This window comes from Chlamydomonas reinhardtii, chromosome 17 (assembly GCF_000002595.2).
Source record: "Chlamydomonas reinhardtii strain CC-503 cw92 mt+ chromosome 17, whole genome shotgun sequence".
Lineage (NCBI taxonomy): Eukaryota > Viridiplantae > Chlorophyta > Chlorophyceae > Chlamydomonadales > Chlamydomonadaceae > Chlamydomonas > Chlamydomonas reinhardtii.
In genome coordinates, this window is record NC_057020.1 from 2955907 (window position 1) to 2974968 (window position 19062).

Consider the following 19062-nt stretch of genomic DNA (forward strand, 5'->3'; position numbering starts at 1 on the left):
CCCAGGGCGACCCACGGCCACTCAGACCAGCGACCTCATGGCGACGTCATGCGGGGCAATAAAACCCCCCAACCTGCCCACTGCTGTCATACCTCAAGCTTCTTGCACAGTGTCTCAGTGTTGCAGCACATTTAGTCTTGTCTCGCACCACACAAGACTCCAAACACTGAACCCTACGCGAGAGACTTGCCGAACAACATCCTTGAGCGTGCATTCAAGCCTAGCCAAAATGCAGATGCTGCAGCAGCGTGTGGTTATGCGCCAGGCGCGCCCTGCGGCGCTGAAGCCTGTCCTGCCTGGTGCGTGCCTAGCGTTCGCGTGGGAGCGATGGGCGATGGCGACCCGACTTGTGGACAGCCAGCAAACAACGCTTACACTTACCGCAACTTGTTCGATTGCAGGTGCTCTGCGCACTCGCGCTGTCGTCGTGCGCGCCCAGCAGGTGCGCGGGGCCGCTTGCTTGTCGCCACACAGCATGAGCTGGCGTGGTGGGACTCGCTATTGACATTCTGCCTGGTTTTGGTCCTGCAGGAGCAGCAGACCGAGGTTGTGGCCTCCGGCAAGCGTGATCTGATTCGCAAGTAAGTTGGTCCTCCTCCATGGCCGGGCATGGATCTCTGGCCATCGTGACCCTGTTCAGTGTATACAGCTTTGCCTCCCGACTAACAGTACTCCTCTTTCCTTTTACAGTGCCATCGCTGCCGCTGTCGCCGTGATGCCCGTCATGGCTGCCAAGGCCGAGGATGCCGCTGGCGTGGCTTCGTCGCGCATGTCCTACTCCCGCTTCCTGGAGTACCTGGAGATGGGCCGTGTGAAGAAGGTGAGCTACATGGCGTATTGATGCATGGTTACCAGTGCCGCAATGAATGTCAGCGCGCTTGCGCTGCAAGTCTCGTCTCCAACTCGCTGGCAGCTCTGGACACCAGAAACCCCCCACGCCACATGCGCCTCTTCGCTCTCCTCCTCTATCCCCCGGCACGTCTCCATCTTCCGTTTCCCTTCTTTCCGCTCCTCAGGTTGACCTGTACGAGAACGGCACCATTGCTATTGTGGAGGCTGTGTCCCCCGAGCTGGGCAACCGCGTGCAGCGCGTGCGCGTGCAGCTGCCTGGCACCTCGCCCGAGCTGCTGGGCAAGTTCCGCGAGAAGAAGATCGACTTCGCCGCCCACGCCAACACCGAGGACGGTGGCGCCGTGTTCCTGAACCTGCTGGGTGAGTTTGTGGTGGGAGCCGTGCGCACCTTGTAGGTTGACTGGTTGCGGTGCGGCTGCCGGTGGCGCACCGGGTGCAGGCCGTCAAGCTTGCTTACTCGGGTGCACGGGAATTCCGGACTCTGGCCGCTGCCTCGCTTTCATTCACTGAGTAGCACTTCCGCCTTCTGTTCCCGCCCTCAGGCAACCTGGCCTTCCCCCTGCTGCTGGTGGCGGGTCTGTTCCTGCTGAGCCGTCAGAGCCAGGGCGGCATGGGCGGCCCCGGCAACCCCAACAACCCGCTCAACTTCGGCAAGAGCCGCGCCCGCTTCCAGATGGAGGCCAACACCGGCGTCACCTTCAACGACGTGGCCGGTGTGGACGAGGCCAAGCAGGACTTCATGGAGGTGAGGCAGCGGCAGCCGCGGAGGTGTTCTAACTGGTGTCGGTGTGCGGGTGTGCGCGTGGATTGTGTGAGAGCTGGAAGACCAGTTTTGATCATTTCAAGCGTCGTCGCGTAGTTGGCTTTGTTCGCTGGGACGTATGTCACCGCATTACGATTGCAGCGGCAAAGTGGTGATCGCCCGAAGCATCGGCGTATCCTGACATGCCCTGTGTCTCACGTTCATTACCCCACCACCAGATTGTGGAGTTCCTGAAGCGCCCCGAGCGCTTCACCGCTGTGGGTGCCCGCATTCCCAAGGGCTGCCTGCTGGTGGGTCCCCCCGGTACCGGTAAGACCCTGCTGGCCAAGGCCATTGCCGGCGAGGCCGGTGTGCCCTTCTTCTCCGTCTCCGGCTCTGAGTTCGTGGAGATGTTCGTCGGTGTCGGCGCTTCGCGTGTGCGCGACCTGTTCAAGAAGGTCAGGCCGGTTGATGAATGTGGCGTAGGCATGTTGAATCTGGCTTCCGAATTTGCTTGTATCAAGAGGCACGTAACATGACAGCTCTCGTAGCATGGTCATGCGGTAGTCCGCCTACATGTGCTCACGCATCTGTACCGTGCCTGTTTAATCTGACCGTTCCTGGTTGGTTGCCGGTTTGCGTTCATCGCCAAACAGGCCAAGGAGAACGCCCCCTGCCTGGTGTTCGTGGATGAGATTGACGCTGTGGGCCGCTCTCGCGGTACCGGCATCGGCGGCACCAACGACGAGCGCGAGCAGACTCTGAACCAGATGCTGACTGAGATGGATGGCTTCGAGGGCAACACCGGCATCATCGTCATCGCCGCCACCAACCGCGCTGACATTCTGGACCCCGCCCTGCTGCGCCCCGGCCGCTTCGACCGCCAGGTGAGCAAAGTTGTTCAATCTGACGTCTCTCGTGAATACGTCTGGCGTGTAATGATGGCAAGGCGCAGCAGGGTCTTAAAGTCTTCCGGTCAGCAGCAAACCTGCTATCTGCGGTCTCGCCTTCTGACGCGTGCTGCTTCCCCTCCTCTCTCCTCGTCCGCTCAGGTGTCTGTGGACCTGCCCGACCAGAAGGGCCGCCTGGAGATCCTGAAGGTGCACGCGCGCAACAAGAAGGTGGCTGAGGACGTGGACCTGCAGGAGGTGGCCATGCGCACCCCCGGTTTCGCCGGTGCCAACCTGATGAACCTGCTCAACGAGGCGGCCATCCTGGCGGGCCGCCGCGGCCTCAAGGTGAGCGCGAGGGCAGCAGCAGCAGCGGGCTGCAGCGGGCAAGGTGGCGGGGGTCCCAGGGCGGCTGAAAACTAGAGCGTTCTTGGGCAAATTAGTGGCGAGATGCGTATCAAGGATCGACGGTCGGCTGGAAAGTGTTAAATCTGCGGCCTTCCTGTACAAGAGTGCGCTGAACCGATCTTCTCTTCCCTCCCATGCTTACCCGCCACCCGCAGGCGATCACCAACAAGGAGATCGACGACGCCATTGACCGCATCGTGGCTGGCCTGGAGGGCAAGCCGCTGGTGGACGGCAAGGCCAAGGCGCTGGTGGCCTACCACGAGGTCGGCCACGCCATCTGCGGCACCCTGCAGCCCGGCCACGACCCCGTGCAGAAGGTGACTCTGGTGCCCCGCGGCCAGGCGCGCGGCCTCACCTGGTTCATCCCTGGTGAGGACCCCACCCTGGTGTCCAAGAGCCAGATCTTCGCGCGCATCGTTGGCGCGCTGGGCGGCCGCGCCGCCGAGGAGCTGGTGTTTGGCGAGGACGAGGTGACGTCGGGCGCCGCCAGCGACCTGCAGCAGGTGTCTGGCATGGCCCGCCAGATGGTGATCAACTACGGCATGTCCAACATCGGCCCCTGGAGCCTGATGGACCCCTCGGCCATGTCGGGCGACATGATCATGCGCATGATGAGCCGCAACTCGATGTCGGAGAGCCTGCAGCAGCGCATTGACAGCCAGGTGCGCACCATCGCCGACCAGGCCTACGAGGTGGCGCTGCGGCACATCGCCGACAACCGTGAGGCCATCGACCGCATCGTGGAGGCGCTGATGGAGAAGGAGACCCTGACCGGCGATGAGTTCCGCGCCATGCTGGCCGAGTACACCACCATCCCCGAGGAGAACGTCAAGGCCGTGGAGGCGCAGCGCAAGGGCGGCGCCGAGCTGGTGGCCGCCGCTACCCGCATGGAGCTCTAAGCGGCTGCTACCGCTGTGGTGTGGGGTGCCGGCCTTGGGCCTTGGCCTGGCTTGGCGCGGCTAGGCTAGGCATGGGCTAGGCGTGAGCTCTGCCGGTTAGGAACGCCCCGGACGTTGTTGAGCGGAGCGATTGACGCGGCGTGTGCACGCGGCGCGTGCATGGCTGAAAGGTTGCGCCACGCAGCAGCGGCGGGTGCGGCGGGTGGGGAGGCGAGCGGCTAGGCACGTTGCCGTGACGCGTCCTCCCGGCTGCATGTCCCGGCGCATGTCACGTGGCTGTTGTTGGGGCCTGCGGTGTTTGTTGTTTTGGGTCCAAGTGTACATTTTGTTTTGTGGATGTCCACGCCCCCTATTCACATGTATGTGGTGTTTGTATGTTCGTATACGGCCCTGCGGCCCTGACCTTGACCGGAAAAACACAAGTCATAATCCTGACGAACCTGACACGAGAGAGTGTGCCGCGCGTGGTGTCACAATGAAAAGCCTGCAGGGCATGTTAGATGAGCAGCAGGGTGTGAAGAGCAGAGAGCCATAGGTCGGAAGGTGCCTGTGAGTTGGGGCTTGTGTGCCCCCAAAAGGTTATCCTTATTCAATTGCGACCACGCATGTGTTGAACGTGTGAACGGTGATTGGGTGTTGCTGGCTCCCTGATGCGGGAGATGTGTCGTGCCTGAACACACAAAATTTATTCTCCTACAACGCGGAACATCGGCACGCTGCCCGATGCAAGTCTGCGCCTGTAACCAGAAAAAAGGGTTCAACCTATGCAGTCTTCCTCTTGTCTTTGGCTCGAACGTGTTGGATCCAGGGTTGGCTGCGCTCATGGCGAGCGGAGGGAAACAGGAAGTATGGCACGCGGCTACAGGGCATGCGGTCAGCAGCAGGCACCCCTGGCCTGAGCATTACAATACGGGTCAAAGCTCTGGTGCAGGAGAGTGGAGATGGAAGCAGACAGCAGCGTGCACGAGCGGGCGCTGGCACTCGTGCCAACCCGGCCAGCCTCTGCACCACCCGCCGCCCCCCCCTGCACTTGTGCACAGGTCTGTGCCCTAGTACGGTTGATCCCGTGGGTTGATCCCCAAGCCCCCAATAACCATGCGGCCATGGGTGCGGTGCACCTTCATCAGTCGGACTGTCCCTTCTTATCATGTCGCATTCATGCCGCCGCCGCCTCCCCCTCCAGCTCCTGCCGCAGCAGCAGCTGCTGCTGCAGGTCCCCAACCACGCGGCGCTCGGGCGCACCCATGTTGCTCTGCACCACCATGAACACGCAGTCGGCGCAGGGCGTGACACGCGCGTGCGGGTCACTCCAGTCGAAAGCCATGCCGCCGCTGGCATTGTTACCCCTTGCGCCGCCGCCGCCGCGCCGCCACAAACCGCGGTACAGCCGCGGCGCCTGCTCCGGCTTATTCCCCGTGGCACTGCTACTGCTGTTGCTACTTTTCGTGCCACCAGTTGCGGCCGCATCCACAGCGGCAGCAGCAGGCGCCGGCGTGGCGGGGTCCCGCGGGGCCCAGGGGCTGACGTGGTGCTGCAGCAGTGTTCCAACGCCCATGACGCACTCTGCCACAAGGTGATAGCTGGTGTACTCGGTGAAGAACGGCCGCCGCGCCGGCAGCAGCACAGACAGCGCGGCCTGCCAGGCGGCGCGCCCGCCAACAGCGGAGGAGGTGGTGGGGGCGGAGAGGGCTGCGGCGGTGGTGGAAGCGGTGGTTGTGGTGGTGGTGGAGGTGGCGCTGGCTTGACGCAGTGTGCGGAGCGGAACCTGATGCTGCTGATGCTGTGAGGCCCCGTCCCCGCCACTGGCGTCACCGAGCAGTGCACGCGAAGCGCTGCCGGCGCTGCCTCCCGCCCCCCGGCCCTTCTTCCTCGAAGCCGCCGCTGGAGCCGAGGCATTGCCCGCCCTTGCCACAGCCGACACGCTGCGCTCCCAATACGCCGCCGTCTCCGCAGCAATGCGTGTCGACAGGATTGCTGGCGTGACGCCGAACACGTGTGCGTCGAGGCCCTGCCCCCGCACGTCCAGTCGGTCCAGGCAGCCGCGCAGCCCCAGCAGCGCCTCGCTCGCGGCCCACCACTTGGCGTGCGTGGCGCGGCGCTGGGGCTGGTACAGCGCGCGGCCGGGCGCGGGGAACAGCCAGTGCGCGTTGGCGGGGCTCACGTGCCTCACTTGGAGCACATCACTGTCCTGTGCGCGGCGTGTGTCGTATACGGTAGGTGGTATACATGGTATGATGGGGGCGTTCGTGAGATTGGGGGCACGAGCAGAGGCGATGTTGGGCCGAGGTGGTGCAGCGTGAAGGAGTGTGTATGCGGCGCTGCACACGGCACTCGACTTCCCACCCCCGGCTCCGCCTCACCAGCACCCTGCCGCTGGTACCGCCTTCCCACTCCCGCTCCCCCCTCACCAGCACCCACCCGCACCCACCCGCGCCGACCAGCACGCACCCGCACCCACCCGCACCCACCCGCGCCCACCAGCACGCACCCGCACCCACCCGCACCCACCAGGACCAGGTAATGCGGAGTGGACACGAGCCAGCTGACCGCCAGCTTCAGGACCATCTGCAGCAAGCCGGCGGAGGGGTGGGGGACGGGAGGATGACGTGGCCGAGGCGAAGGGGCCTAAAACAGGGTGTTCCTGTGCACTTTACTCGTGTAGCCCCCCGCGGTATAGCCCCACGGTGTAGCCCCCCACGGTGTAGCCCTCACCTGCAGCCGGTACCCATTGGGGCGGAAGGACTGGAGCTCCTGTGTGTGTTGCGTCAGCAAGTGAGATGCAATGCGTGAAAGCAAGGATCGCACAGGCATCACTACCAACTCGCGGGGCGACTCTTTGGGTCGCCGGCAAGCCATGAAGCCGAAATACTTGAAGTCATTGCGGCGTGTGTGTGTGTTCGCACCCACCCACCCCTCGCTTATGCAGCTGCAGTTCTCCTTGCCGCGCGACTGTTTCCTTACGGGATTGGTTCAACGTTAACCTACCCACCCCCCCACCCACCCGGCGGCTGACACGCAGCACCACGTGTTCCGGCACCACCCACACCGGCGGGCCGCACTGGCTGGGGCACACGACACCGCTGCTGCCGGCACTGCCATGACCGGCACCCTCATCGAGGTCAGCTTCGGCACTGAGGCGCGGCGACAGGCCCGCAGCCCGCAACGCAGCTGGCACGCGGCTGACCCGCCTGCCGCTGGCACTGCTGCCGCTGCTACTGCCACGGCTGCCGTCGCTGGCTGGAGCGCTACCGGCGCCAGGTGGGCTGTAGCAGTCGGCGGGGCAGCTGGGCCCTGCCAGTGTGGATGCGAGTGCGTGCCGCAGCGCTAGGAACTCCTGTGGCACCAGCGCGCATGCGGGCGGCGGTTGGTGTTGGTTTTGGTGTCAGCATCGCTCTTGCCTGGGCCCTCCAATCCCCGCCCATGCACCCACCCCTGGGCCACCCACCTCCCATGGCGTGACGAGCATCACCTCAGCCAGGAGGTCCGGGTGCATGTGCAGTCGCACCGAGCTGAGGGACGCTAGCGCCCGGGCCGTGTCCTTGAATGTGGTGGGCAACACCACAGTCAGCTGAGGCGGCGTCACCGGCGCCGCGCCAGCCCCGGCGCCGCCATTACGCCCGCTGCCAGTTTCAGGGGCTGGCGTGACAGTGTTGGACAGGAGGCTGCGATGCTGGAGCGAATCAGCGTCAGCGCTGTCCTTTGTGGCGGGTGCATCTGCTGTTGTTGGGGATTTGGTGGCCGTTGCTGCAGCCGCTGATGCGCCTTGGGCCGTCAGAGCTGTCTGTGCGCCCTCTTGCTGCACGCACGGCCCCTGCCGCCGCAGCCAGCCGCCGCTGCAGCCGCCAGATCTGTAGCCCTGGGCGCCGTGTCTGGGCAGCGAGCCATGCCTGTGAGCACACGGCGGCCATGCCACCGTGCTTCTGCCCGCCATAGCACATATCTTGCATGGGGGAGAACCTATGCTGGGCTACTCACGTCCCTTCCGCGGCCGAAGGGCAGGTGTGGAAACGCCCAAGGCCACGCCAGGGCCGCGCACCTCGTCGATACCACCAGGAGTGGTAGGCTGGACACGATCAGCAGCAGCGTCACCACAGCCAGCGCCACGAGTGGTAGGAGATCGCGCCGCCTGGGCTGCGGAGTTGGCAACGCGGTCAGCAGTGGGGGCCGGCGACCTCCCGAGGCAGCGCAGGCGCTCTGGGACTCGACTCCCTGCTGCTGTTCGGCTGCTGCAGCTACTGAAGATGATGAAGACATTATGTATCTGTAATGCAGAGGATTATTTTGTAGGCAGGAAGGCCTTGACCGGAAGGAGGGTGAAGGATGGCTAGTCCCACAACCAACCTCCTGGGACAGGCCGACCTAAGTTCAGGACCCCCAGGTGCTGCCGATGCGGAGCAACAGCTTACCCGTTAAAGGCCCTGGCCTGGTTGAAGGCTTACTTGTGATTGTAGGGGTGTGTACAGCTACATGTCGGTGGGGACTGACTGACGGTGTCACGGTAGGTTTGGGAGGGTTTGGGCGACGAGGGCGAGTGGCTTGCTGCCACGTACGGTTGGCAGAGTTAGGTGGGCGAGCCTGGGGCTGGCTGAGTTTGTGCTTGGGCCGATGCATATGAACAACCATCCCTTGCGCTTTGTTGATACACGGCACAGAAGCACACAGCAGTGTCGGGGCAGTGTCGTGCAAGCGGATAACACGACAGGGTGGCGGGCCCGTGCCAGGGTTGAATTGAAACGGGGTGTCCAGGGGCATTCCTGCACACCGTACGTCTCTGTAGCGCGTCGCACGTCAGCGCTGACAAGCGCCATGTTGTGACGGGTGTCGTGTCTTCCAGTGGAAACCCGGCCTGGGGAGTCCCCTAAACCCGGCTGGCTTGCCATGATTCTCTCGTGGCAACATGGGCCGCAGGTCGCATCAACACCTCCAGCATTTTGACACATGCTGGTCGTGCTGCGTCCTGAAAGGTGCACAGGCGCAGCGTGCTGGCTTCAGTGCATCAATGGGCTCCGAAATCTGGGGTTGGATGACGGCAACTGGCTTGCGGCGTTGTGTTGCGGATCGGAAAGTCCACGAGACATGCGGTCTGCCATCGAGGCTTAAGCGAGCCGGCGAGTGGCAGCTAGCAAAATAACGGAACGCAATGCCGCGGCTCCTGCAACATAGAACCGAGCATGTGTGTGATGGCACGTCTACGTGGCCAAGGAGCCTTGCCGGTGGGCGTGACTAAGGCTGGCTGTGAGGCGCTCTAAAGGTTGGGATTTTCCGGGGACAGACCCACGAGTTGCTGGCGTTCCCGGCGATGCCGCCTTCCCCATGGCTACACCTGGCTTTAGACTAGTGTCATGTCGAATGATGCAGTGCCCGAGCTCAAGGGCGGGTGGAGACACGGGATGGCACTCAGGATGGCACTCGAGGTCTCGCGCTATAGACTGGTGGGCGCGAAAGAGTTCGGCACAGAACGTGTGCTTGTGAGCCTGGTGGTGAGATTCTTGAAACACACTAGGATTGTCATAATAGATAGCTTAAGAATGCTTCGCACATATTTTAACTGAACCGACAGAGTGAGACGACGTGTTGTCGACATGGAAATATGTGAAGATGAAAGTAACATAATATGTATGTAGCGAGCTGCTGCCCGCTCGGTCCGAGAGGCGGAGTGCTGGCCATGCGGACCTGACACAGCAGCAGCGTCGGGCCCCCACAGGCAGCAGGAGTAATGCTGGTAAGTTACACGTCTTTGTTTTGGAGCAGGAGCTCTGGAATGGTGTAGTTATGACAACCCGCTTTCATTGTTTCTTCCTGTTTGTCTGCTATCCTGAACAGAAACGCGTCGAAAGGACTGCTTACACACTCGGCATATGTATAACCTTGTTTGGCTTGGTGACGCGCGGAGCTTCGGTGCGCGCTAGTACACTAGTGCGCACCGATGTGTCTCCCGGCGGAGCGTGCGGACAACGCCTCGGACGCGTTGAGCGATGCGCGCCATATGTCGATGGTAAGTCCCTTTAACTGCGCCCCAAACTCCAAATGGCCGAACTTCGGTCGGCTGGTCTCACACCGGCAGCGCTGCACCACTCCGCCGCGACACACACTGTGCAACCAGTCTTGTTACGGCTGCTGGTCTCGTCAGTAAGCGACAACAAATACCCCTGTGAACCGAGACCTTTCTCCAAGGCACGCTAACACGGCGCGCGCGTTTGCTCTTCCCACTCAGGGTGGCTGCTGCAGCTCCGCAGCGGCGTGACAACCTTTTACTTGCTGCAGCCGCTGCTACAGCCTGGCGAGGGCGACACGGCCCAGGCTGTAGCGACTGCTGATGCTGTGGGTGCTGCTGCTGTGGGTGCTACGGCGGGCGGGCGGGGCCTGCTTCGGCTGCCGCTGGACGTGTCTGCGCTGGAGCCGCTGGGGCTACTGCCGCCGTCCGGGTCGCTTGTGCGGGCGGTCTGGAGGCCCAGCCTGAAGGAGGGGACAGCGGCGCCCGCAGCAGCAGCAGCAGCAGCAGCAGCAGCACTGGCATTACCAGTAGCTGGTTCAGCGAGTGAGGTCTGGGAAGAGGCAGGCCAGCGGGATGCGGCAGCAGCTGCAGCAGCGGTAGCGGACCCCGCAGCCGCTGTGCTGGCGGCCGCGGCGGCGGAGGTGCAGCGGACGCCACACGGGGCCCTGCTGGTGTTGCTGTCGCTGACACCACTGGACAGCGGCGGAGGCAGACCGGCAGGCGGGGTGGCGGGTGCAGGCGCAGGCTGGGTGGTGCTGCCACAACCGGGCGCTGACGCTGGAGCTGACGCTGAGGCCGACGCTGGTGCGGACGCTAGCGTTGACGCTGAGGCTGGGGCTGAGGCTGAGGGCGGAGCCGCCGCGACGGCGGGGTTGACAGGCGCGACGGCGGCACAAGACAGTGGCCAGTCGGTGCACCGCACCCAGCGGGACGGGCAGTGGCAGCAGCTGCGACGGCGCCTGTTGCAGTCGTTCACGGACTTCCCATCCCCACCACCGCCGCCGCCGCCGCGGCCACCGCGGCCGCTGCGCCCGCCCGCGCCGCCCTCGCTCCCCGCTGGCAGCCCTGTGCCCCAGCCCAGTCTGCCACAGCCGAATCATGCACCGCCCAGCCAACCACCGCCGGGCCCTAGCCCCCCGCCGCCAGAACCCAGCCCCCCGCCTCCGGGCCCCGCCCCGCCCGCGCCCAAGCCACCCATACCCCTCTCGCCTCCCAGCCCACTGCCTCCCTCGCCGCGACCGCCTCCACCGCGGCCGCCGCTTCCCTCGCCGCCGCGGCTGCCACCGCGGCCCGGCCCGCCACGGCCCAGCCCTGCACCGCCCGGCCCGCCGCCAATGCCGCCCTCGCCGCCACAGCCGCCCACGCCAGAGGAGGGCGCGCATGCGGCGGTTGTGGACTTATACTCCCGGAGTGCGCGTGTGGCGGGAGGCGGCGACATCAGCACGGTCTTCATCATTGTGGACTTGTGCGGCTTGGGAGGCGGACCCGCAATTACAAAGGAGGTGGGCCTGCAACCGTGTTTAGGCGGGGCAAAGTGGGACTGGCGGGGGGCATCGCTCATGCGTAGGAGTGCCCGTATGTGTGTATGGGCGTGGGTGTGTTGCCCTGCATTGCTTTGTATCAGTCAACCGTATGCACAACAATGTGTGTGGCTGATATCGCTTTTTTCCGCCGAGTCTGGCCACCAACTTAAATCATGATTACACAACCTTGCGCTTCAGGAACTTGAGGAGCTGTTGTTTGAGCCGTTGCCAAACAGCAGTAGCAGTAGCAGTAGCAGTACCGGCAGCGGGAACACAGTTGGTGGCAACCGGCCCCCGCCGCCGCCTTCGCCTTCGCCGTCGCAATCACGGTCGCCCTCGCCCTCACTAGAAGACATCCTATTTGAGTTCGAGGCGGGCGGCGCCACCGGCACGACGCAGGACCCTAGCGGCAGCGGCGGCATGGACATCGATGGCGTCAGCCTGCATGACACGGCGCCCGGGCTGACGCTGGAAAGCTACGTCAGCAACTGCTCCGTCGGCGCCGCCCGCATCAACCGCTCCAACTCCCGGGTGGTTGGCCCGTACCGGTTACCCTGCGCGTACACAGCGCCGCCAGGCGGCGGCGCCGCCTTTCCCTCCACCGCCGCCACGCCGCCACCTGCTTCCGGCACTGGCGGCCGCGGCAGCGGCGCCGGAGAGAGCCCCACCGCCGGCGGGGTCATCCCCTCGGGCGACGCCGCGGCAGCCGCCGGCGCTGCGGCCGCCGGCGGCGCCAGCTGGAGCGCGGCGCGGTGCTCCGTCGCCGACGTGTTCGGATGGGCCGACGCCGCAGTCGCGGCCGCCGCCGCCGACGGCGTGAATCTGTCCCGCTACGCGCACCGCTTGATCGTGCTGCCGCCCAACATGCGCGAGTGGGCCGGGCCCAACTGCTCCTGGACCGGCCTGGCGACGCTCGGGCCCGTGCCCGCCGCCGCCGTTGCCGTCGCCATCAACGGCGGCGCAGCCGCCGCCAGGTCGGCCGCTGATGCGCCGCCGCCGCAACCGCCGCCGTCGCCGCCGCAGGCCGCGGACGCGGGTGTGGGCTACGCCTGGGTGTCTGGTAGCTACGCGCGCAGCCTGCTGTCCTACCTACACGAGCTGGGGCATAACCTGTGGCTGGGCCACGCGGGCGTGGGCTCCTGTGACGATTGCGACTGGTCCTGCGCCATGGGTGAGCGGGTGGCAGGGCCCGAGCGTGTGTGTGCGGTGCTGTTCCCGTTGCGCCTGGCTTGGCGCGCGGCCCGTGCGGTTAGAGGGCTGCGACTATGAAAGTCCTAGTGGCGTGGCCTGTGGCTGCCCCTGCGCGCTTTCCAGCCTGTATCGGCACCGCAGCCTTCTTGTCCTGCTTGGCTTGCTGCCATGCGCTTTGCCTCTTTCCTGAGCCGCATGCAACACACACACGCACACACGTTTTCACCGGGTGTCGCAGGCATGTGCTGCCGCGCGCGCTGCTTCAACGGCCCGCACGCCTGGCAGCTGGGCTGGGCGGTGCCGCCGCCCTCACACGTCATGTCCGCTGCCACCCTGCCACTCGGTGTTCGGCGGCGCCTGGCGCTACCAGCGGCGCTGACGTCACAGTCCAGCCTGGCTGTTGTACGCGCGGACTGGATGGCTGGCGCCGCCGCCGGTGCTGCTGGCACCGGCAGCCGGAATGCGACTGACGGCGCCGGCGCTGCCGCCGGCGGCGCCGGCCCGCGGGCAGCGGCGGCGCCGACGCTGTTTCTGAGCTACCGGCCACGCACTGAGCCGTACGACGCCGACATCCCCCAGGCCTTTGGCGGCGGAGTTACCGTGCATTCGTACAACGGCACAAGCCAGCGTGACACGGCGTCCACGAGGCTGCTGGCGCGGCTGCTCGAGGGGAATAGTTGGTGGGACGTGGCGCCAGCGGCGGCGCCGCCACCGCCGCCGTCGCCCGCCAGCGGCCAGGTGCTCTTCTCAACCACCGCACCGGGCGCCGCCGCCGGGCCGGCGGCGGCCGGGGCAGCGGCGTCGGTGTCGGCCCCGTCAGCGGCGGCGGTGGTGGGCGCGGGCCTGGCGGCGGCGGCGGGGTCGTCGGCGGCGCGCACGGCGACGGTTGGCGGGGTGGTGGGCGGCGGCAGTGTGGGCTCAGGTCTGTTGGTGACTGTGCTGTATGCCAACGGCACGCACGCGGAGCTGGAGCTGTGCAGGGGCTGCGTGCCGCTGCCGGCCAGCCCGCCGCCGCCCGCGCCAGGGAGCCAGCGGCCCGTGGTCATCGGCTTCTCGCCGCCGCCGCCGCCGCCGCCGCCCCTTCCGGGCGGGCTGGCGCCGCCGGGTGCAGCAGGGCCGCCGCGGCCGACGCCCAGCTCGCCCGCGCTGCTCTCCCCGGTGCCGCCGCTCGAGCCAACCGCGCCGCCGGCGTCACCGCGCCGCCGCCGCACCTCGCCACCGCCAACTTCCAGCACATCGCCACTGCCAGCGCCCCAGGTGCTGCCGCTACCATCGCCGTCGGCGTCTGTCCCTGTGCAAACGCCACCGCCACTACCCGCCCCGCCCTCTCCTGATCCTTGCGCGCACCGGCCGCCACCGCCGCTGCCGCCATCCCCGCAACCACCGTCGCCACTGCCCTTACCTGGACCCCCAACACCGATGCCCCCACTACATACACCGTCATTACCGCCGCCGCCGCCATCACCTGCACCCGCGGAATCGTCGCCACCCCCGCAGCCCAAGTCACGCCGTGCCAAGCCGCCGTCGCCGCCTCCGGTCGCCGCCGCCCCAAAACGGGCCCGGAAGAGCCCACCGCCAAGGCCAGCTCCAAAGCCACCCTCACCGCCGTGGCCAAGTCCCTCGGCTGGAAGCGGTAGTGGCGGCGGCGGCAGCGGCGGCGGCGGGTCCGGACTGTCTCTTCCGGTGGAGCGTGGCTCTGCCGCTGGCGCGCCGAGGGCTGCACCGCCGCCAGCCCCACCGCTCCCACCGCCGCGGCCACCCCAGCCCCAGCTGCTTGCGTCCCCCGGCCTGCAGCCTGAAAGCACCTCGACCCCAGTGGCTGCACCCACGGCTGCCCCTCCGCCCGCACCCCTCGCCGGGCCTGCCACTTCCCCGGTGGCCCAGCCACCTCCACCGCCCCAGCCCCGGCTCGCACCCACGATGCCAGCACCCCCACCGTCCCCACACCCCCCGGCCCCCGGCAACCAGGGCCCGACACGAAGCCCACAGCTGCTGCCACCGCCAGCTCCAGCGCCGCGATCACCGGAGCCGCTGGCATCGTGGCCCCCCTTGCTGCCAGCTGCCCGGCCGCAGCCCAGTCCGACCCCTACACCAGCTTCGCTGCTTCCGCCCAGCAGCCCTGTGCAGGCGCCTGGGTCGGGCCCAGCTCCGGCGTCGGCGCCAGCATCAGGGCATCGAAGAGCGCTGTCCGCGAGGGGACATGCGACCGCATCAGACAGCCTCGGCGACAGCGTCGCAGGTGCAACCGGTGCAGATTCTGGTGACTGTCATGGCGGGGGTGGTGGGGGTGGGGTTGATGGGGGTGACGCTTCAGTGGCCGGTGGCTTGCGTGTGGGCCACGCCGAGGTGACGGAGCAGCGACGGCACGCCGCAGCGCCCTCGGAAGACGCGGCATAGTAGCATACGTGTTCGCGTGTCCGGACGTCCGACAGCACCGGTACACGCGGGGTTTGGGCCGGAGGCATATAGTGCTGGAGGCTGGCAAGGAGCAAGCTGCACCAGCACTGCGTGCCGTGAGCTAGAGGTAGAGCAGGGTCATCCGGCTTATGTTGGAACACAATATGCGTGCGGGCACAGGATAGTATGTGGTCAACGAGCCAGCACTACGGTACCTCACATACGGACTTGATGTGTATCGAGGAGCTAGGCGGCATGCGGCGCAGCTGTACGTTATTTACCTGTAGGGTGCAGAAGCATGCAGATCCTTAGGGAGTTAGGTTGCAGCGCGGTCAGACATATCAGTAGGCAAGGACTTGTGGCCTCGAGACAGCATGCCTAAGTAGGGCGTAGCAGCAGACGAGGAATCGAGCCGTAGGGGCGCGGTGTGAGTTTGGGCATGCAGAGGTTCAGAGTGGAAGTACGTCTGGTGATTACTGTTGGTCATTCATGTTGAGGCGTGCTGTGTGCAGGGGGAGGGCCTGAGGACTTGGTAAACCCCAAGATCAGGATAAGATGAACAGGCCGCGGGCATGTTTATGTGCGCAGTTTGTGCGGTTGTTGGCCGGGGTTTGATAAAGCGCCGAGCTCTGTGACGCGGTTCGAGGACCCCGTCCTTGGGGGCTTGGTATGGATGCGGCGGCGCAGGCCCGTGGGAGTATCTACATTCATTCGTCTTGAGCAGCTGTTCATCCCACGCGTGTGTATGCGCAATGCGGCGGGCAGCAAGTGCTGCAAGGCACCTGGCTTGTGTGCAGCTGTTCCGCCGTGAGCTGGCGTCGTTGTGTGCCGTATTGCGGGACGCAGCCGGTAAATGGGCTGATGCCGCCCGAGTGCGTTTCAATTGCATGGCTGGGTTGCTCCCGCTGTAAGAGGGCGGGGGCAGCACAGCCGGTAGCATACGTGAGATAGCTGGTTTGAGGTCAGGTTTGACGTTCGTTGCTGTAGTTAGGGCATGATGTGGTGGTATCAGGGCCAGGCGAATGGTCTAGCAAGATGTTTGGCAGGATACTGCAGTGGTGGCAAACAGAGTTCAATGGTAGGCTTGACGCGTCGGCTTGCATTCAGTGCTCGTATCTTCCATCTACGGTGTAGAAATTTGCCCCAAATCCGCCGAAGGCGGAGAAATATTTTGGGTTGCTGCGGCACGGCTGTTTCGGAACGGTTGCTGCGGCACGGCTGTGCGGTGCCAAGTTCAGGTGATGTGAGTCGTGCTGTGCACGCCTCGTGGCAACGAGAATGCTATTAACATGGAACAGGAGTGCCTGAGGAGGCCAGTGATAGCGATGTTGTGTGGCCATGTGCGCAGACTGGGCGTTGTGTTAGATAGTCCGTACGTGAGCCCAGTCGCTCTTCGTGCAACTGCTCCTTTCCATGGCTCTATCTGTGCCTGCGTCAGACATTTCGCACCCTTCGTATCCTCCTCGTCGGGCACAGCTGCAGCCGTCCCTCAACAGCTCCACCACCGACGCCCCACACGGACTGTCACCAACTCAACGTCCACCAGCCGCACGGCGGCCTGCGGCATCTGTATCCCAATGCACCACCCAACACAGCACAGCTGCCGAATGGACATACCGCGTCACAACACACACGCGCCACAGAGCGCTGCCGGACACAGGCAAGGCCCAACAACACACCAAAACTGCCATCGCTGCCGCCGCCCTTGCTGCCGCTGCTGCCACTCGCCGCCGCCGCCCTTGCACGACGGCTACCACGCAATTGAGTCGATGGTGGAGGCGACGAACCAGTAGGCCAGCCACACGCCCCCCACCACCGTGATCTCGGGGGTGTACGGCACCGCGTATACCGCCTCCAGGCCCACAGGCGGCCAGGCCGGGGGGTCGTAGCCGCGACCGCCTGCACCGTGCGTGCCAGCGCGAGTAAGTGTTAGCAAGTGTGAGCAAGGGGCCAGTAAACACTCTGCAGCAGCGCCGACGCGAGACGCAATTTAACTTGTGGTGGAAAGGTAGGCAGCGCGAGTGCGCGCACGTGCGTGTGGCGCCGGGGTGGGTGGCCGAAGGGCAGCGCTGGCATGCACACACGGCTTACCCCAGGGGTTGCACCGCATCAGGCGCCAGGCTGTCAGCACGGAGCCCTTGATCACGCCTGCATGCAAACACGCCACAACCAGGCAGGCGGCTCAACGTGGTGTCAACGGGTTCACGCTCCCCTTTGCCAGGCCTGTTCTTCCGGTGCCCCCACCCCCCAAGCACAGCCCTCACAGCCGTCACCGTAAACCCCAGCCCTTTAGCTCTCGCTCTGTAACTGGTTTGAACTGCTCAACCCAAACCCACCACCACCGGGCGATGCACGCACCGAACTTCTTGTAGCTCTCAATGGAGTAGTTGGAGCAGGAGGGCAGGAAGCGGCATGTGGAGGGCATCAATGGCGACATGACGTTGCGGTAGAAGGCCAGCATGGACAGCGCGGTGCTGCAGGGGGCGGCGGCGGGGGCGGGAGCAGCGGCGGGGGCGGGGGCGGGGGCGCAGTGCGGCGACGTAGTGAGGAAAGGGATGGCGAACAGACACGTGCTCGCTGGAGGGGAAAGCTTTGTGCAGGTAGTAGCAGCGCCGCAGCGTGCAGAGGGAGAGGGTCCCAAACCTGAAACATCCACTGAGAGTCTGGCATGGCAGCGCAAGCATGCTTCGCCAGGCGCCGGCTATTGTGTGTACCGCCCCCACCCAGCCTCTGGATTCTTCACCGCCAAACCTAAGCTCCACGCCTAAGCTCCAAGCCGCCCCATTCCATTAGAGCCCAGGCGCCGTACTCACCGCACGCCCAGGCTCGGAGGCGGCTCCGCCTCCGCGCCCGCCTGCGCGCCCGCTTCTGCGCTGCCGCTAGCACCGGCACTCCGTGTCCCTTCTCCCTCTGATCCCATCGCCACTTGATGCCCGTTGGGATCCCGGGACGCATCGGCGCCTGTGCGTGGCCGCGACGTGGCGTCGCGGCCAGAGGGCCCCGCGGCGTCACCGCTGCCCTCAGCTCCGGGGACGCTGCCGCCACTGCTGCCGCCACTGCCGTCCGGTAATGCCGAGGCAGACACGTTCCGAGCGCAGGACGGCTGGAGCTGCAGCATTGACAGCCGCTCTTTATTTGCCGTTGCTGCGGATGTCTGCGTGAGCGACATGTTCGCGGCGTTGTGATGGTGCACGATGGGCTCCCCCACACGCCCTTCCCTGTCCACCCCTCTCGCCGCCCCTCAGCTGAACCTATTCAAACCCGCTGCCACAGGACCCCCAAAAACCCTGGTTTGGGATGTGACCACCGGCAGCGGGTGCGCCTACCGGGTGAGGCACCACCAGCGACCCCCGTCCGAGCCTTGGGCCGACTCCCTCCGGCCCCGCAACGCCGCGCCAGCAATCTGTACACATGGTAAGGCCTAAAGCTCCACCTCTTAAACGTCGGGGTGCTTGCGGCGCGCCATTCCTCGGCGTAGCCAAACGCAATTGTGAATGGCTGCCTATTATCGCGGACATGGTGGGATGAACCTCAATATTATGCGATAGGCAGAGCTATAACTGTAGCACCGTAAACAATTTGAAGGCGGATGCGCCCACGGCATTTTGGCCTACTGTCATCTCATCCCCGGCCCCCACGCTTCGGGTGGAGCCCCTCCAGCCCACGGAGATGGTGCCGTTCATCCACATCCGGCCATGCCAACGGTTTGCAAGCCTACAGTTCTCACCCGATATGGGCATACGAAGCTGTGCGCCCAGGTGCGCCCACCAGCACCCATCCTGACCCACCCTGTGCCCACTTCACGTCATGTTCGCTTGTGCATGTCGCGTTTTTTCAAGCACGTCAATAACGCTGCATTGTGTTCTTGTCCAGAGCGGTCCGTACTGTTTGTCATGCCCTAGTTGCACACTTCTTTTCACCACGTGCCTCCCCACCTCGGTGCGTGCGACCACATGCATGCATTGTGCTGCTGTGCGAAGGCGGGAAAGATGGTACTTCTAGTACCAGTGTAATGTTGGGACTGTGCACCGTACCCCGTCCCTTCGCACCCACCATGAACTGCGCCTGCTTTGGAGCTGCCCAGGTATTCGACTCCCCTGCGAAAGGCTGCATTGCTTGTGGCCCCTCGACCCATCACACTGCCACGCCCAAACCAAGACCCTCC

General features: G+C 65.2%; 4 protein-coding genes across 5 annotated transcripts; 2 read left to right on the forward strand and 2 right to left on the reverse strand.

The window, feature by feature from the left end:
* Positions 1 to 85: 85 nt before the first annotated feature.
* Positions 86 to 4550, forward strand: CHLRE_17g720050v5 (uncharacterized protein). The gene is made up of 10 exons (XM_001697051.2): positions 86 to 299; positions 402 to 442; positions 532 to 581; positions 691 to 820; positions 1017 to 1212; positions 1395 to 1597; positions 1834 to 2052; positions 2251 to 2481; positions 2647 to 2832; positions 3048 to 4550. The coding sequence occupies exons 1-10, from the start codon at positions 230 to 232 to the stop codon at positions 3789 to 3791; spliced, it is 2070 nt and encodes a 689-aa protein (XP_001697103.1). The 5' UTR covers positions 86 to 229; the 3' UTR covers positions 3792 to 4550.
* Positions 4551 to 4681: 131 nt separating this feature from the next.
* On the reverse strand, positions 4682 to 8845 carry CHLRE_17g720100v5 (uncharacterized protein). Its single transcript, XM_043072243.1, has 6 exons — positions 7828 to 8845; positions 7237 to 7678; positions 6793 to 7125; positions 6504 to 6542; positions 6300 to 6356; positions 4682 to 5979 (listed from the first exon to the last, which is right to left on the reverse strand). Exons 1-6 carry the CDS (start codon positions 8043 to 8045, stop codon positions 4948 to 4950), a joined length of 2121 nt encoding a protein of 706 aa, XP_042914702.1. The 5' UTR covers positions 8046 to 8845; the 3' UTR covers positions 4682 to 4947.
* A 430-nt stretch (positions 8846 to 9275) lies between these two features.
* CHLRE_17g720150v5 (uncharacterized protein) lies at positions 9276 to 16307 on the forward strand. Its single transcript, XM_043072244.1, has 7 exons — positions 9276 to 9513; positions 9615 to 9691; positions 9765 to 9786; positions 10006 to 11288; positions 11508 to 12480; positions 12739 to 13757; positions 13998 to 16307. The coding sequence occupies exons 2-7, from the start codon at positions 9650 to 9652 to the stop codon at positions 14895 to 14897; spliced, it is 4239 nt and encodes a 1412-aa protein (XP_042914703.1). The 5' UTR covers positions 9276 to 9513; positions 9615 to 9649; the 3' UTR covers positions 14898 to 16307.
* A 2-nt stretch (positions 16308 to 16309) lies between these two features.
* On the reverse strand, positions 16310 to 19025 carry CHLRE_17g720183v5 (uncharacterized protein). Of its 2 annotated transcripts, XM_043072245.1 has the most exons (6): positions 18625 to 19025; positions 18224 to 18300; positions 17711 to 18051; positions 17256 to 17371; positions 16989 to 17045; positions 16310 to 16796 (listed from the first exon to the last, which is right to left on the reverse strand). In XM_043072245.1, the coding sequence occupies exons 1-6, from the start codon at positions 18635 to 18637 to the stop codon at positions 16648 to 16650; spliced, it is 753 nt and encodes a 250-aa protein (XP_042914704.1). In that variant the 5' UTR covers positions 18638 to 19025; the 3' UTR covers positions 16310 to 16647. The 2 variants fall into 2 exon arrangements, with proteins under 2 accessions (XP_042914704.1, XP_001697192.2); XM_001697140.2 differs by having other exon boundaries at positions 18224 to 19025.
* Between the last annotated feature and the right edge of the window lie 37 nt (positions 19026 to 19062).